Source organism: Aegilops tauschii, chromosome 4, assembly GCF_002575655.3.
Source record: "Aegilops tauschii subsp. strangulata cultivar AL8/78 chromosome 4, Aet v6.0, whole genome shotgun sequence".
Lineage (NCBI taxonomy): Eukaryota > Viridiplantae > Streptophyta > Magnoliopsida > Poales > Poaceae > Aegilops > Aegilops tauschii.
In genome coordinates, this window is record NC_053038.3 from 312,203,590 (window position 1) to 312,221,252 (window position 17,663).

At 50.3% G+C, this 17,663-nt stretch overlaps 1 protein-coding gene across 2 annotated transcripts; it reads left to right on the forward strand.

Annotated features, from left to right (window-relative positions):
• Positions 1–828: 828 nt before the first annotated feature.
• On the forward strand, positions 829–17,372 carry LOC109747911 (phospholipid-transporting ATPase 1). 2 transcript variants are annotated; one of them, XM_020306956.4, is made up of 7 exons: positions 829–2,789; positions 3,624–3,927; positions 15,024–15,708; positions 15,810–15,933; positions 16,028–16,247; positions 16,322–16,780; positions 16,903–17,372. In XM_020306956.4, exons 1-7 carry the CDS (start codon positions 1,148–1,150, stop codon positions 17,111–17,113), a joined length of 3,645 nt encoding a protein of 1,214 aa, XP_020162545.1. In that variant the 5' UTR covers positions 829–1,147; the 3' UTR covers positions 17,114–17,372. The 2 variants fall into 2 exon arrangements, with proteins under 2 accessions (XP_020162545.1, XP_020162546.1); XM_020306957.4 differs by lacking the exons at positions 829–2,789; positions 3,624–3,927 and adding exons at positions 12,164–14,214; positions 14,302–14,608.
• The last annotated feature ends 291 nt before the right edge of the window (positions 17,373–17,663 follow it).

Consider the following 17,663-nt stretch of genomic DNA (forward strand, 5'->3'; position numbering starts at 1 on the left):
TCCACGGAGGAGCAGCGGCCCGAGCGAGGCCGAGCCTCTCCCGGCAATGGAGGAGAAGGAGGAGCGGCGGGGGAGGGCGGCGAGACTGGAACTGATGGCAGCGGGTGGTTGCGGTCGATGTCAATGGCGGCGGCGGCGCCAAATAGAGATTCGGGGAGTGAGAGAGAGAAGAATGAGAGAAGAGAGACCAAACCCTAGCATCTCCCCCGATTGGGGATGGAGCAGCAAATCGGTGTAAGGCACGTCACAATGGATCACGCGAAATACCACTCGTACCCTCGGCGGGGCATGGAAATTACACACGGTGGCACATGATATTTTCGCCGGAGGGTGCACTATTCGTTGATAGAGTGCTCAGTTTTTATCCGGCGGACAAGATCGATCGGGAGGGGGATCCTACAGCTCAAAACGCATCAAGCAAAACGATCCGACGGCCAAAATGCTCTAAGCTCTGAGAGAGCCCAGGTTCCCCTGCAAGTCTTAGTTTTAGAAGTTACTATCACACAGCGCTCTCCAATAAAAGTTGAGTCTACAAGCTAATAAATACTTCTAAGACACTTTACATTACATTATATAAAGATGATAATATAGACTAGTGTCATATGCATGACATTAATTAAGTTACTCTAAGAAAAATCTAACAAAGAAGGTAGCAAAATCCGGGGCCCACGACCGCCCCCTCGTTAACCCCCTGGACTCGGTCCATGCGCATCAGCACCTGACGCCTTCCGGTCCAATCTGAGCACCCGCCGTCCCTGACTATTTTCCATCTCATTTCTGGAAGAGTGGGAGTATTCCGCCGCCCCTGACCATTTTCCATCTGGAAGAGAGGGAGGGAGTATTCCGCAGTCACTCCCTCTGGCCGTCGCACTCGCACTCGCACTCGCAGCAAAGCTTCTCCTCTCCTTCCCCGCGAATTGATAACACAGCTGCAGTCTGCAGACCTACTCCATCATCTCCTTCGAACTCCCCGCCTGTCTCGCGCAAACGACCAAGCGGTCCCTCCAAAACCTTTGGCCGATCTCGTTAACTCCAGTGCAGACAAATCAAGTACTCATCCCTTCTTGTTCCTCGCTTGCCTAAATCCAATCTTTATCAGCTGGGTGCTTTAGTTAGTATACGTACTCTTCGACGTCCGTACACAAGCATGCGGCCAGACGGGAAATTGCCGCCGCCACATCCATCGTTGGCCCCGCTGCCGCAACGGCCGCAGCAAGCGACGGGAACAGACATGGACCCGCACGCCAGGCTGCCGGACCCGGTGCCGTCGCCGATACTGAAGCACTCGCCGTCGATATCGCGCTCGCTGCGGTCGGCGGCAGACACGTCGTCCGTCACCTTCGCGGCCGACTTCCGGTCGCCCTCCAAGCCGGAATCCACCTCGCCGTCCTTCGACAGCTTCCGGACGGCCCGGTCGAGGCCGTCCAGCGTCTCGCGGTCGTCCACCAGGCGATCCGCGTCCGAGCGTGCCGGCTCGCAGCGGGACCTCCGCGACGAGGACGCGCGATTCGTCTACATCAACGACGCGCCGCGCACCAACGCGCCGCCGGCCATGTTCCCGGACAACTCCATCCGCACCTCCAAGTACTCCGTCCTCACCTTCATCCCGCGCAACCTCTACGAGCAGTTCCACAGGGTGGCCTACATCTACTTCCTCATCCTGGCGGTGCTCAACTTCGTGCCGCAACTCCTCGTGCTGTCCAAGGAAGCGGGCGTTCTGCCGCTGGCCTTCGTGCTCGGCGTCACGGCAGTGAAGGACGCGTACGAGGACTGGAGGCGGCACCGGTCAGACAAGAATGAGAACAACCGCACGGCGTCTGTGCTCGCGGACGGCGTGTTCCGGCCGAAGCGGTGGAAGGACATTCAGGTCGGCGACGTGGTGCGTCTCGTGGCTAACGAGACGCTGCCGTGCGACATGGTTCTTGTGTCCACGAGCGACCCCACCGGCGTGGCCTACATCCAGACCATCAACCTCGACGGCGAGTCCAACCTCAAGACGCGCTACGCCAAGCAGGAAACCATGTCCACGCCGCCGGAGGCGCTCGCCGGTGTCATCAAGTGCGAGAAACCCAACCGCAACATCTACGGCTTCCTCGCCACCGTGGACCTCAACGGCCGCCGCGCCATCTCCCTCGGCACCTCCAACGTCATGCTCCGCGGCTGCGAGCTCAAGAATACGGTCTGGGCCATCGGGGTGGCGGTGTACACCGGCCGGGACACCAAGGTCGTGCTCAACAGCTCGGGTGCGCCATCCAAGCGCAGCCGCCTCGAGACGCACATGAACCGCGAAATCATCGCGCTCGCCGTGGCTCTGGTCGTCCTCTGCTCGGTGGTGTCTCTCCTCGCCGGCATCTGGATGGGTGACCATGTCGATCAGCTCGGCATCATCCCCTTTTTCCACAAATACGACTACTCGGGGGCTGCTGCGCACGACGACGGGAGGTACAACTGGTACGGCACGGGCGCGCAGGTGGTGTTCACGTTCATGTCGGCGGTGATCCAGTTCCAGGTGATGATCCCCATCGGGCTCATCATATCCATGGAGCTCATCAGGGTGGGGCAGGCATACTTCATGGTGCAGGACAACCGCATGTTCGACGAGAAGAGCCAGGCCAGGTTCCAATGCCGGGCGCTCAACATCAACGAGGACCTGGGGCAGATCAAGTACGTCTTCTCCGACAAGACCGGCACGCTCACGCAGAATCGGATGGAGTTCCGCTGCGCCAGCGTGCAAGGCCGCGACTTCAGCGAGACCGACGGCGGCGAGGAGGACGGACATGCCGTGCAAGGTAAGCAAATGTTAGTTTTGGTTGAAATTTTCACCAGCGGTAAGCTTGGTTGACTAATCACCGATTTTGAGCGGCGGGGTTGGCATTATCTGACCGTAAGAAAACTAGTAGTACTACTATTCGAAGACATGTCACTCGCCGGTGTGTTGCGTGCTAGGGTGATCGCCATGGTTATTTTGGGTACACGTATGCAGAATTTGAAGTTTCTGCATCCACACGCCGAACTAGAAATGAGCACGCGAGTTCTGCAGCACGCAAGATACAAGCACTGACACATTTCGATAGTTAGATAACCGGTGAAAAGAAAGAACATCTTTTGATGGTTACATGACAAGTACGTGCAATGATACTGTTCATTACTGATTTGTTATGCCACTGATCGAGTCAAACTTTTGAATGAGCTTTCCTCCCCTTTTTAAGCCCAAAAGGCAAAAGCGAGCTGTTCCACTATGCAGAACATTTAAGCTGCCGGGACATAGCTTGTGTGTTGTGTTGTGTTGCCATTTGACTCTTCTAGGTTCTAGTCGAATGACACAACTTCGGGTCACTGATCAGGGTTGACCGCCATCTGGCCCAATAAGCATAGAATTACCGCACGTCAACAACCAACATTCTTTCGGATTTCAATTTGAGACTGACTGGCTGTATCGATAACGATGAATCGTCACCATCCATTTTCCTGGGATGAGAGCCCGACACGACACACTAATGTTACAGCACACCTTCGTTTGACAACCCAGTTATTTTTCTACTAAGTAAAATTCAACATCCAATCACGAGGAGAAACGAATCTGATCTAGTCCATGTTTGGCGGGACATTCTGTTTGGGTGCAGCGGACGGCGTGGTTCTGAGACCCAAGACGGCGGTGACGACGGACCCGAAGCTGGCGGCGCTGCTCAAGGACGGGATGGGCGCCAAGGCCAGCCGCGCCCGCGACCTGTTCCTGGCGCTGGCGACCTGCAACACCATCGTGCCCATCGTCGAGGACACCGTGAACCCGGCGGCGAAGCTGGTGGAGTACCAGGGCGAGTCCCCCGACGAGCAGGCGCTGGTGTACGCCGCCGCGGCGTACGGGCACAAGCTCGTCGAGCGCACCTCCGGCCACATCGTCGTCGACGTGTTCGGCACCAGGCAAAGGTACGAGCTCACCACCCCGCCCGTTTACTGCAAAATTTTTGCTTCTCAATTTCTCACAGCATGGCAGCCGTTGGTGAAATTGTTCTGTTTTGTTAGGATTTCACTGCATTGTTTGTGGTTGAAATTTCTGTTTGTTTGTTGCCATAACGATAAATATGCGAGGTTGTGTTGCGATCGACATTGACATTTCCATAGGCAGACGTCATATAGGAGTAGGAGTAGACGTTAGTGAGACAAGGGGAAAACTAAAGTGTTCAGTTGGTGTCACGAAATCCTGGGTCCGGCGGCTAATGTGATACTCCTACGTCGCTCCGACCATCTGGGCGCAGAAAGCGAAACTGTGAACTGCTCCACTTCCATGCAAGCCACAGGGCAGGTGTGGCTGTTCGTGGATTTTTAGGCATGCTGATGTTTTTCACGACGATTTTTATTAACATGATGGTCCTGTTTGGATACTCTAATTTAGTTAGAGGTTTGAGTTAATTCTCAAAAAAGTAAAACTAGAGGTCGGAGTTAGTTTCTAGCTCATGACTAACCCTGAACTAACTCTAGTTAAAGAGGTGTTTGGATGACAAGGTTAGATCGACAATAAATGCATTAGGAGAACTAGCTCCAATTAGCATCTTTTGGGTGGGATAGTTTTTTTTAATGGGTTAGATGCAACTATCTCAAAAGCACTCATGTTTGGATACTTTAGGGCTATTTGAGCTCAAACTAACTCTAGCCCATGGATCCAAAGAGGGCCGATGATGGCAAATTTAGTTTGCAAGCACGATAATTTTTTGACAATATAATTGAACCGAGATGAATTTGTCATGCTCGCCAAATAAACTTGCCATTCTCGAAAAACACCATTTGTCATTTAAAATGTTTGATTTTCCATGGTAAAAAATATGATGGCAGATTTGTAGTGGAATCTTTAATCCTAGCCTGCTCAAGCCTTCAATCCAGAGTATGTTGAGTATTTAACAAAAGAAATACCACATTTTAGGTTTCGATCCCACGGAACTACCACTTTCAAATCGGCAACAAAAATCAAATAGATAAAGCTATTTTTTGGTAAGAACTACCACTTTCAAATAGTGATTGGTTTGGACGATTTAAACACGTTTATGAGAGGCAGGACCCATCCATCAGAGCCGATGTGGCAAGAAAGCCAACTCCGTTTATTTTGACCAGTAAGAGCATCTACAGCCGGACTTTGCAAATCCGGCCCGAAACGGCCGGGCACGTCCGTGGACAGTGACCGGTCACATCTCAAAATAGCCACTCTGCATCCGAGTCTTCCATATTTCAACCCCTAGATACATACAAAGCATGCAAAAGAAATCCTACATACTATCCTAACTAATCTTCGTTGTTGGAGATGTCCACGACGTCGGTGACAGGCGCCGGCTGGACGGGCGCATAGGAGGGCTCCGACTCATCCTCCTCTTGCTCGACCTCATCCAAGTAGGTGAGCATCTCCGCCTTCTCCGCGGCCTCCATCTCCCCGCCGGCGATGGCGTATGGCCTCCGTAGCCAACTCTGAGCGGAGATAATCGAGGATGGCCTGCTGCTCCGCCTACAGGTCCGCGTTGCCAGCGTCCCCCACATCCTCCTCCTCCTCCGGCTCATCCTCCTCCTCCTCTTCGTCGTTGTCGTCGTCCTCCTCCAACTCCTTCTCCGGATCCACTGCATCCGAAGGTAGCCCCACGGTGATCCGGGCTTCACGCCTTGCCCGGATCTGCTCAAGGAGCTCCAGCCCGCGCTCCCGCATTAGAAATGGGTGGCTCCTCAACTGGCGGCATGGGGGCATGGCAACTAGGCGGACGGTGAGTGAAAAGTGGTGGCGGCGGCGGACAGACGGAGGAAAATGTGGATGGTAGGATTTTGGTGCCGACGATGGACTTAAATAGCCGGGCTAAGCACTACGCAGCGCCACGCGACGACATCGGTCCAACAGATGAGACAAGCTTTGGACTGCCGGATTTCCAGGCGATTCCGCGTGGGACCCCGCCGTCAGTCCGACATGGCGGACACCCAAACTCCATATTTGGGCTGGATATGTGGGGTGCCGGCCAGCCGGGGCGTCTGAGACCCGTTTGAGGCGCCCGTCTGGATCAAAATTTCATGACCGACGGGCATCCCGGATGTTTGAGGCCGGTTTGGGGCGCCCGCATGTAGACCTCTTCCTCCTCCTCCTCCTCCCTCTTGTGCATCACACTTCTGCCAGAGTGCATCACGCTTCTTATTAGGGAGTAAGTTGAATTTGTCATGACATAGTAGTTGCCGTCAGGGATCTTGGTCTGAACCATTTTGCAGGCATGATTGGACCACCGGCTTAGTAATTTGGGTATCCAAAACCATCAACTTCTTCCAGACGATCAGCAAACATCTAAATCGTAGTTTCCCAAAGCCTACCTGGCAAACAGAATATTCAAAGCCGAGACCTTCTAGCCTCTCTGACCAAGCGATGCTCGTCTCTAGAGGCAACCATGAAAGCGATATAAGAACTTTCCTAGATGAATTTCCAATCAAAGGCGTGGCGTAGAATTGTGACCAATTTACCTGAATGGAGCAGATGGTCTGCAGGGATCCAAGACATGAAGTCGAATTTTCTTTCTTTTACAATACAATCTTCTAGCAAATGATCCATGTGCCACGGCACCATGCCACGAGGACGAGGCATTGACGTAGGAAGCTGTTTGCATGTACCACACGTAGGGGTAATCAGAGGTGCAGGCAGGCTCACTATTCTTGGCGAGGAAAATTATGCGATCGATGGATGTGACAGGTCTCGCAGTAGGCGAACTTGCAACAGTCAATTCCCGATCGGGTACGGGAATATGATGAATGCAAATGCAACCCCGTCTAGAAGCCGAGAGACTAGTACTACTATCCCACATGGACGTGTACGTACGTATCAATTAATGGAGGAGGGAAGAAGAATTAAGTCGAGAGAAACTACTCTTTGTTAGTCCATACTGGGTGTGGGCCCGACCGCACAAAACACCCCCGACTCGTGTGCATTTCACATGTGTTCCGTGCTGCGTTGGACTTTGGACCTTCCCATGTCGCTCGCAGGGTTATCGCACAGCCCCTAGAAGGTCAAAATTAAGCACAAGGATGTTGCTCACTTGTTTTCCCTTCTTCTTTGGTGATCGGAACATTATTGTCGAGTTGAAGGTCCAGTGAAACAAGTCGCGATCTATCCTGGGCCCAGGGCGTGCATGCGATGGTAAACAAAAGGCTATTGTCACGAACTGGGTCGTGGTGCCCAAGGCACGTGGGCCCGTGCCTGGCCCAAAGAGGCCGAACCCGACGGCGCCTACGAGGCTTCCAAAATAGACTTCCATCGTCCTGGGCAGCGCCTAGTTTGGTCGGCCCACCTGCGCAGCGGCCTGCGCGGACGTGGACGTGCGCGGCCAGCCGGTCGCCCGGGTGCCATATGTCGGGCCCCATCGCATGCGAGCCATCTTGATGACCCTGGCCTAGCCTAGCCGCCCGTGCACGGCGAGGTGAGACGATCGCGACGCCTCGAGAATGAGTAGCACGGTACCACCATCGCACGCTACCATTCCCTCCGCTCTTTTTCTTTTCGAAAGAATTCTTTCATTACTCAAGTATCAGAGATTACAATTCGTCCCACAAGTGCCAAAACATCTTCCGGACCAGAGCCTAACCAAACCAAAGTTCGGCGTTGCAACCTACCAAAATTTGCCAAGGCATGACTAACCCTATTACAGCTCCGGCGAATATGAGTAATGCAAGAATTCCTTTCTCCCATACTACTAATGATTTCTCTGATGATGAAAGCATATTTAGATTTGTTGCTAATCCCTCTCTTAATCATATTGACGGCCTCTAAACAATCAGACTCCACGTCTATTGGTAAGATACTCCATTGAAGGGCCAAAGAAATTCCTTCCCTTATTGCAAGTAACTCTGCCTCCAGAAGATCATCACATGCATAGAGAAATCTGCAAGCATTGAAAACAATTTCTCCCTCCTGATCCTTTAGGATCATTCCGGCTCCCGCAGTAGAGCCCAAGACCGAAGCATCCGTGTTGAGTTTGACTCTGCCCAAAGCTGGAGCGGACGAAGAGCCTCCCACTTCATCAATTCTGTATATGTCCTGGTCGGGAATCCGAAAACATGCTGCTGTCATTTTTCCTTTCACTAGAGCATCACTTGAGCATATGAGAATGGAGTTTAAGGAGGACAGATAGCTGGCCAGGAAGCGCACCGAAACTTCCACGGGCAGTGGTTGTTTTGCATGCACAATTTCGTTAGCACATACCAGATTCGCCAGAATAGCATCATGATCCTAGCTCTTTCCTCCTCATGCATTTTCGACAGGAGATGAAGGAACCAATCACGACCAACATGTACGATGCTTAGTCGGTCCGGCAATGTCCATTCCTTCGCCATGGCCTTCCATAGGATCACGGCATGGTTACAGGTGCAAAAAACATGGAACGAGTCCTCCTCCTCCATCCCACACACAGGGCATGTTCCTGAGACTTCCAAGTTCCTTTTCACTTTATTTGTCCAATTTGCTAGCGAATCTGTAGCTAATCTCCAAGCAAAAGACTGAACCTTTGGTGGTACGGTACTTCGCCATATAAAGTTCCATCCTTCTCTTGTTCCATCCGGCCGGGAACTAGTAGAAACCTCACTGGAATTTGAGCATTCATCACTAGCCAGTTTGTACGCACTACCTACAGTAAGGACTCATGTGGTTGTGCGTCGACTCAAGTAGTGCGTCGTGCCATGGATTTACCGCTGCTGTCGGAGCTTTTTCCGCGCTCATGGGATTGAAAATGGGATTCTAGTGGAACCCTGCGAGTCTGCTCATACGTGATTATCAATGAACCTTAACTCATGTGCACGCGGAATACTTTTACTTGTTTGCGCATGGCATGAGACAGACTTTTGCCCCAGAGTCCACTCCTATTACTCATATGTGTGGAATATTTTTTTAACGGGTTTGCTAAATCTCAGTCGACTAATACTTAACCAAGTCTCAGTAGATGGCATATTCATAAGATCTTATGTGAAGACCCGTGAGAAATTGTAGTCGTATGAGGCCTAGCCACATCTTTTTTTAACTCATGTAGAGACAAACTTTTGCGCCAGGGTCTACTCCTATTAATACATCCGTCTCGGTTACCAGTCCAAATACGATGACTAATAAATCTGTAGTAGTTTGTTTATGTATCTTTTCTTTATATAGACAAAAATGTCAATGTAAATGGGCTACTCTAATTGGAGTGCCTGGCGCTTTTTTTTTGAAAAAGGAGGATTTCCCCCGCCTCTGCATCCGAAAAATATATGCAGATATGAAAAGTGCCGGGCGCATGGATCGTTCGTTAGTCCGGCAGCCCAACCATGGCGTTGTTTAACGGAGTTGACTCGGTCTAACTAATCTGGGATGGAGCCTACACGGTACCAATGGAAATTTCCAAAATCGTATCCCATTCACGTGGCTGTCTTGTATTTCTCCATCTCAAATGGTCAACTTTGAACACCTAAACACGGGAAAATATTCCATAAACCTCATTTTGGTCAGTGTCTGACCTTTAGACACAAGAAATCTCGTCTCCACTCGATGAGAACACGCATAAATAATTACTCCCTCTGTAAACAAATATATCTTATATTTCTTTACAGAGGGAGTACCGTACAACACTCGTTTGGTCAAAGGCATGCACCCTCAATATACTGTGAAGAGTGAAATTCCTTGGTAGTCAAAGGCATGCACCCTCAAAATACCTGAAATTCCTAGATTATCTGGAAGAGATATACTTGGAGTACTAGAATTGATCCAGTCAGGTTCGGCACAAAAGTGGGGGAAATACAAAGAAAAAAGGAAAGAGCAACTTTGTCCTATCCTGCGAGCTCCTACGAACTCTACTTTCCCAGGACAGATCACATCCAAGTACTACTATAAAATACTCGGTTTTTTTTCTGCTGGTAAATCCACTGTGCGAGCGATATGGCGTGGTCACTTCCTACATCGTCGGTCATCCATCAATCCATCCATGAACTGCGACGAGAGAACTCTGAATTTTTGGACAATGCTCCCAGTTCGACCTCTTTTCCAGTTCTGCCATGCTCTGCGCACGGCATAGCTCCATGATTTCGGCAAAAACTATAAATTTGACCTGTGGACACAAAGAATTCACAAAGTGAAATGTCTTTGAAAAAATTTCACTCCGCTGACCCTTTCGTGTAGTGCCCGACAGTTAGGCGTCATACTACACTGTGTAGCGCCTGACTGACAAGCGCTACACATCTGACTAGCGTCGCACTCCGGAATACCTAAAAATTGCTAAGTCAATGTGTAACGCCTAAAAGCTAGACGCTACACAGTATAGTAAAGTATAGTGTAGCGCCTAGATCATAGGTGCTGCACTACTTGCATGTACGCATCGGTGCAGAGGGTGTAACGTAGATAGATGAATTAGAATCAAATTATGTAGCAAACGCCTCTAGTGGTAAAGAGAGGGCAGAAACATCCAAGAGTTAATGAAACCCAAGAAAGATGTTGTAGCGCCGTACATGGGAGGGGAGCAGACATCTACTGGAGAGACAAGAAAAAGATAAAATAAACCTCATCCAGCCTAGCCGGCTAGCATACTATAGCAGTTAGCAGTAGACCATACTATAGCAGCTAGCAGTAGACCATACTATACAATCACTGAAAAGCCAAGCTACGCTGCTGACGAGCATCCCGTAGCAGCGGCAGGCCTGTCTCTGCCACGGTATAGAAAACTAAAACGCGGCACGGATAATGCAAATAGTGCAATATAGCACATAGCTCTTAGGCGCTGCACACTGACTTAGTAATTTTTAGACAGTTCGGAGTGCGACGCTAGACAGACGTGTAGCGCCTGTCAGTTAGGCGCTGCACAATGTAGCGTGACGCCTGACTGTCGGGCGCCACACTAAAGGGTCAGTGGAGTAAATTTTTTTCAAGCACAGTTCATTTTGTGAATTCTTTTTGTTCATAGGTCAAATTTGTCGTTTTTGCCCATGATTTCCTTCTTTTTTACTACTAGCTGAGAAACTTCATGCTTTCATCAGAAGGCCTAAAATGCTTCACCAGCTATTAGTTCCCTGTGCCTCGCTCTGGTGGATAGATACATCCCAACATCAGCAAATTGCCACACTGAATTTAAAAGCTTCGAGACGAATAGGAACATGCGCGTAGAGCCAAGACCGGTGCGGGAGCAGCGTAGTTTAGTGCAACGTAGCTTGTGGGTTTGGTCACAGGATTGGACGATGGCGCATGCGCTATCGTCACGCATGGGTTTCTAGAATTCTTTACAGAGTCCGTCCGTCCGATGACTCGTCGCCATGTTTACCAAAGCACATGCCGTGGTTTACGGGGACTTTCAAGTCGAAGGTTTGATGTCAACTCTTACATATTGCGCGGAGGTTGAAAGGCGGCTTTGCCAAGATTTATGGCCTCCATGCTCTGCTCCAGGAGCAGAGCAGAGCGATCCTCTGTCAAGATTCTCCCGGCCTAAAATATGTTTGTGTCCAACAATTAGGTTATTTATTATTAAAGCACTTGTGTTCATCTAACGTATTCCATTGCGAACGTTGACTTGATACGAAACTAAACGCAGAAAAGAAAGTAGCAGCCTTGGCGTAGCGAAAAGTCATCAAGTCAGAGATGGTATTTCGTGATTGCCGTCCAAGTAATGCAAACGAAATGCCTTTTCTTTAGCCCTTGGTTTATGTGGGCTTAATACTATACGGGATACAGATTAAATCTCGCCCAAAATACCAAGGCCGAGGAGGCTCCCATAGAATTAGAAACTGGTTGCAAACTGTTTGTTCGTATTGGGAGGGAGAGGGACCCATCATCGCCGGCACACCATCGATGACCCAAGAAATGAAGAAGCATCATCGATGAGACGATGATCGAGCCATCTGCAATCCATTTGGCGTGTCTGGAAGCTTCGCCATCTCCGCCAGAAAGAAAGAAAGCAGAGCCGGCACCCTAAAGTACCAACCCGACGAAAATGACAAGCTTGTTTAGCGAGTCGCCGTCGTCGTCACCGTCTCCCCACTTTCGGAGGCCGTTTCTATCCACCATTTGTTGACCAGCTAAGCTACCGGCTGCGCTACTCCGAGTCTACGTATGACAGCTTTGTTTCTGCACTAATTAAACCACATTATTAAGTTATAAGCCGCCTATAAACAAAATTAACAGCTCACTTAGTTGGCTTCATTCCCTCGTCTTCCCCATCGTCTCCAAATGAAATCCTAATCAATTTCTACTTGCCTTTGATGACTTGACTAATAACTTTTTTTTCTTCAAAAAAGAGACTCCCGGCCTCTGCATCAGAACGATGCATACGGCCACTAACTAATAACTAATACTCCTATCGATTACTTGTTAGACTTTTATTTCTAGACTAGAATCCCTTGCTTGTAAGATAGACTATTTGAGTCATGAGACATGGAAGGAGCAGCCCCAAAACCCAAAGCCTACAAGGTCTCTCCCTCCCTCGCTCGCTCGCTCGCTCATCCAAACGGTGCTTTTGTCCTCACCAACTCCCTTCTCCCAGATTTTAAGCGCCATTTCAAGCCCTCAGCAAGATCGCGTATCTTTCCTCTGCTTGCTTCCGCTTCGTCTCCTTCTCCCCCCTGAAATAAAAATTCCTCTGCAGCAGCAGCCCATCTTTAATGCAACACTCGCCATAGTTACTCCCGGGCATCCACTTCAACCCAACCACTGCGCTCTTCTTGCTTCCAACTCGTCTTCTCCTCTGCTCTGCTCTGCTTCCTTCCTTCCTCCCCTGTTTGTTTCTTGAACCCAAACCCAGCTTGTGCCCCGGTCAAAATCGGACTTTGGGATCGCCATGGGCGGGGATTCGAGGTTCTCCCACTGACGCGGCTGGTCCGGTCGGTCAGCGACAGCGCACGCCATGGCCGAGGACCATGGATCGTCGCGGCACATGTCGTCCATGTCCATGTCGCACAAGGAGCTGGGCGACGACGACGCGCGGGTGGTGCATGTGGGCGACGCGGAGCGCACCAACGAGCGCCTCCAGTTCGCCGGGAACGCTGTGCGCACCGCCAAGTACTCGCCGCTCACCTTCCTGCCGCGGAACCTGTTCGAGCAGTTCCACCGCCTCGCCTACGTCTATTTCCTCGTCATCGCCGTGCTCAACCAGCTCCCCCAGCTCGCGGTCTTCGGCCGCGGGGCCTCCGTCATGCCGCTCGCCTTCGTCCTCGCGGTGACCGCCGTCAAGGACGCGTACGAGGACTGGCGACGCCACCGCTCCGACCGCGCCGAGAATAACCGCCTCGCCGCTGTCCTGTCCCCCGGTGCGGGCGCCCAATTCGTCCCCACCGAGTGGAAGCACGTCCGCGTCGGCGACGTCGTGCGGGTCGGTGCCAACGAGTCGCCCCCGGCGGACATGGTCCTCCTCGCCACCAGCGACACCACCGGCGTTGCCTACGTGCAGACGCTCAACCTTGACGGCGAGTCCAACCTAAAGACTCGCTACGCTAAGCAAGAGACGCTGACGACGCCGCTGGAGCATCTCGCCGGCGCCGTCGTCAGGTGCGAGCGCCCGAACCGCAACATCTACGGCTTCCAGGCCAACCTGGAGCTCCAGGGGGAGGGCCGCCGGATACCGCTGGGCCCGTCCAACATCGTGCTGCGCGGCTGCGACCTCAAGAACACGTCCTGGGCCGTCGGCGTAGTCGTCTACGCGGGGCGCGAGACCAAGGCGATGCTGAACAACGCGGGCACGCCGACCAAGCGCAGCCGCCTGGAGACGCACATGAACCGCGAGACGCTCTTCCTCTCCGGCATCCTCATCGTGCTCTGCTCGGCCGTGGCCACGCTCTCGGGCGTGTGGCTGCGCACCCACCAGACCGACCTGGAGCTCGCGCAGTTCTTCCACAAGAAGGACTACCTCAAGGTGGGCAAGGAGGACAACGAGAACTACAACTACTACGGCATCGCGGCGCAGATCGTGTTCAACTTCCTCATGGCGGTCATCGTGTTCCAGATCATGATACCCATCTCGCTCTACATCTCCATGGAGCTGGTGAGGCTCGGGCAGGCCTACTTCATGATCCGGGACGCCAAGCTGTACGACGCGTCGTCCGACTCGAGGTTCCAGTGCAGGGCGCTCAACATCAACGAGGACCTGGGGCAGGTCAAGTGCGTCTTCTCCGATAAGACCGGCACGCTGACGCAGAACAAGATGGAGTTCCGGTGCGCGAGCATCGACGGCGTCGATTACAGCGACGTCGCACCGCAGCGACCTGTCGGTAGGACTAGCTTCTCTCTTATTCTCAGTGAATTCTATCGAGTGGAGGAGTCTGGGCTGGGGTTTGATGGCCTTTGATTCATGGCAGAGGGCGAGCCGGCTTGGGTGCCAAAGGTGCCGGTGAAGGTCGACAGAGAGGTGATGGAGCTGGTGAGGAATGGGGGTGCTACGGAGCAAGGGATGAACGCCGGAGAGTTCTTTCTTGCCCTGGCAACGTGCAACACCATTGTTCCTTTGATCATTGATGGCCCTGACCCAAAGAAGAAGGTGATTGACTACCAAGGCGAGTCGCCGGACGAGCAGGCGTTGGTTTCTGCCGCCGCGGCGTATGGCTTTGTGCTCGTTGAGCGAAGCTCCGGGCACATTGTCATTGACGTCCTTGGTCAGAAGCAGAGGTATATACATCACTGATGATAGATTTGCATTGGGAATAAGGACAAATTGACCATGGGAATTTTGCTTTCATTTCATGATATACAGTTTGCCGTTAGTTTGTGTCTTCTAGTACTAGTACTAGTTGGGGAGGTTTCGTTGGTTTGTGGCCGTTGCTTGCATCTCTTTTTTTTGGGCCTGCAGCATGCGGTTCAGTCCATTTGTGGTAGTAGCAAGGCAACCGCACAACTTCAGATATTGCTTCACCTAAACTGACATTGGTTGATGACTGCAATAGGTTGAGTTGGTTTCCTTAGTTTTTGAGTACATTCAGAATGTGCAACATATGCTTCGTTTTGCTTCAGTCCTTTGTGCATCTGGCCATTACTAATAACTTTCACATTACATTTAATCGCCTTTACTGGACTTATTGTGCAGGTTTGACGTCCTTGGTCTTCATGAGTTTGACAGCGACCGCAAGAGGATGTCAGTTATAATTGGCTGCCCGGACAAGACTATCAAGCTGTTTGTAAAAGGTGCAGATAGTTCCATGTTTGGAATCATCGACAAAACACTGAATCCAGATGTTGTCCAGGCAACCGAGAAACATCTCCATTCATATTCGTCAGTCGGCCTCCGAACACTTGTCATCGGTGTGCGGGAACTTAGCCAGTCAGAGTTTCAGGAGTGGCAAATGGCTTACGAGAAGGCTAGCACTGCATTATTAGGCAGAGGGAATCTCCTACGCAGTGTGGCCGCCAACATTGAAAGGAACATGCGCCTGTTAGGAGCCTCCGGTGTCGAAGACAAGCTGCAAGATGGAGTGCCTGAAGCAATTGAAAAACTAAGGGAAGCAGGGATTAAGGTTTGGGTTCTGACAGGTGACAAACAAGAAACTGCCATCTCCATTGGCTATTCCTGCAAGCTTTTGACAAGGGACATGACACAGATTGTAATCAATAGTAATTCAAGAGAGTCGTGCAGAAAAAGTCTGGATGATGCAATCTCCATGGTTAACAAACTTCGGTCACTGTCTACAGACTCCCAATCTAGAGTTCCCCTCGCTTTGATCATTGACGGAAACAGTCTCGTCTACATTTTTGACACAGACCGGGAGGAGAAGGTATGCAATCATACTAGCATCTCTACAAGCGCAGTAATTTCCCCGCAAAAGGAAAAACAGTCATTTTCTTATAAATAACCTATGAAATGTCAATTGTGCAGCTTTTTGAAGTCGCGATAGCATGCGATGTCGTTCTATGTTGTCGAGTGGCTCCTCTACAGAAGGCTGGGATTGTTGATTTAATAAAGAAGCGAACAAGTGACATGACTCTAGCTATTGGAGATGGTACATTTTTTGTTTCAAACTAGTTCAGCACTTCCATTTTTTGCTCTGAGTTATTCGTTTTTCGTTATTAATCTGAAGAAGTATTATTTTTCAGGTGCAAATGATGTATCCATGATCCAAATGGCCGATGTTGGCATTGGCATCAGTGGTCAAGAAGGAAGGCAAGCTGTGATGGCCTCAGATTTTGCCATGGGGCAATTTAGATTTTTGGTCCCACTGTTGTTAGTTCATGGCCACTGGAACTACCAGAGAATGAGCTACATGATCCTATACAATTTTTACAGAAATGCTACTTTTGTCTTTGTGCTTTTCTGGTAAGTGCATTCTCTTTATTACCAGGTTCGTTCAATCTGCACCAAATATACCTAAACCACAATAACCATTGCAGGTATGTACTTTACACTGGTTATACCCTGTCAACAGCAATAAATGAGTGGAGCAGTGTGTTATACTCTGTGGTCTATACTTCTGCGCCGACTGTCATTGTCGCCATTCTCGACAAGGATCTGAGTCGAAGGACATTGCTGAAATACCCCCAACTCTACGGTGCGGGGCAGCGCGAGGAGAGTTACAACCTAAGACTATTCATTTTCATCATGGTGGACTCCGTCTGGCAGAGCGTCGTAGTTTTCTTCATCCCTTACCTCGCATACAAAAACAGCGCAATCGACAGCGCCAGCCTGGGAGACCTGTGGACACTGTCTGTTGTCATTCTTGTCAACATTCACCTTGCCATGGATGTCATCAGATGGACTTGGATCACTCATGCAGTAATATGGGGCAGTATTGTGGCGACATGGATTTGCGTCATCATCATAGACTCCATACCCACCTTGCCCGGTTTCTGGTACATACTCATCCTTATTGATCCTTATTATTTGCTCGCCTATTGGAAAAAAGGAAACCTACATGCTCTTCACATTTGAAACAGTATCCTAGATGATTTCTGATTCTCTAACTGAACCACAGGGCAATCTACGAGGTGATGGGAACTGCATTGTTCTGGGCATTGCTTCTTGCGGTGATTGTGGTTGGAATGATCCCTCATTTTGCCGCAAAGGCCATCAGGGAACATTTCATGCCCAATGACATCCAGATTGCGAGAGAGATGGAGAAGTCGCAAGATTCTCGTGATGCTAATCAACCAGAAGTCCAGATGAGTACATCCACTCGAGCTTAGGAGTAGGGGATCTTTGTTCATTCGCGTAGGCTAGAGTTACACCTTTCTCTTTGTGAAGAAATTACACCTTTTCCTTGGTTCTTTTTGTTGTGTGTATATAAAGCAATTCTTTCGGCAGTGAGCATGCTTCTTGTTGCTTGCTACCCTGTCAACTATCCAAAGGATAGATTTCTTGTAGCCATGCTGTGCATCCGCCTGCATTTTTTTTGGGGTTAATTTATATGAAAAGAATCGTACAGGAGTTAACTGTACATATTCAGGGACTGATTTATTTTATGAAGATTCTGAAACTGATGATACTGATTTCCAAGAGCTAACGTAGAAGCATTGCGTTTCTTGGGTGCACAAATAGACATGGGGAACAGCAGTATGTTTTTACCTGTCTAGCAGATCCCTTATATCTCGATGCTATAAAATCAATTTATGATTCCTTGTAAACTGTTTTTGCAGTATGAAACTGACTCAGCTTGAACAGATACTGAAAACTGTACTATAAACAAAAGAAATATTATAATTTTCTCTCCTCTTCCCCACGTCGCCCAAAAATAGC

Excerpts from the sequence above, each read along its gene's own strand:
- LOC109747911 (XM_020306956.4), top strand. The coding sequence starts at position 1,148 with ATGCGGCCAGACGGGAAATTGCCGCCGCCACATCCATCGTTGGCCCCG. Across the intron at positions 3,928-15,023 it reads GTGTTCGGCACCAGGCAAAG|GTTTGACGTCCTTGGTCTTC; the intron begins GTACGAGCTCAC and ends CTTATTGTGCAG. Across the intron at positions 15,934-16,027 it reads GACTCTAGCTATTGGAGATG|GTGCAAATGATGTATCCATG; the intron begins GTACATTTTTTG and ends ATTATTTTTCAG.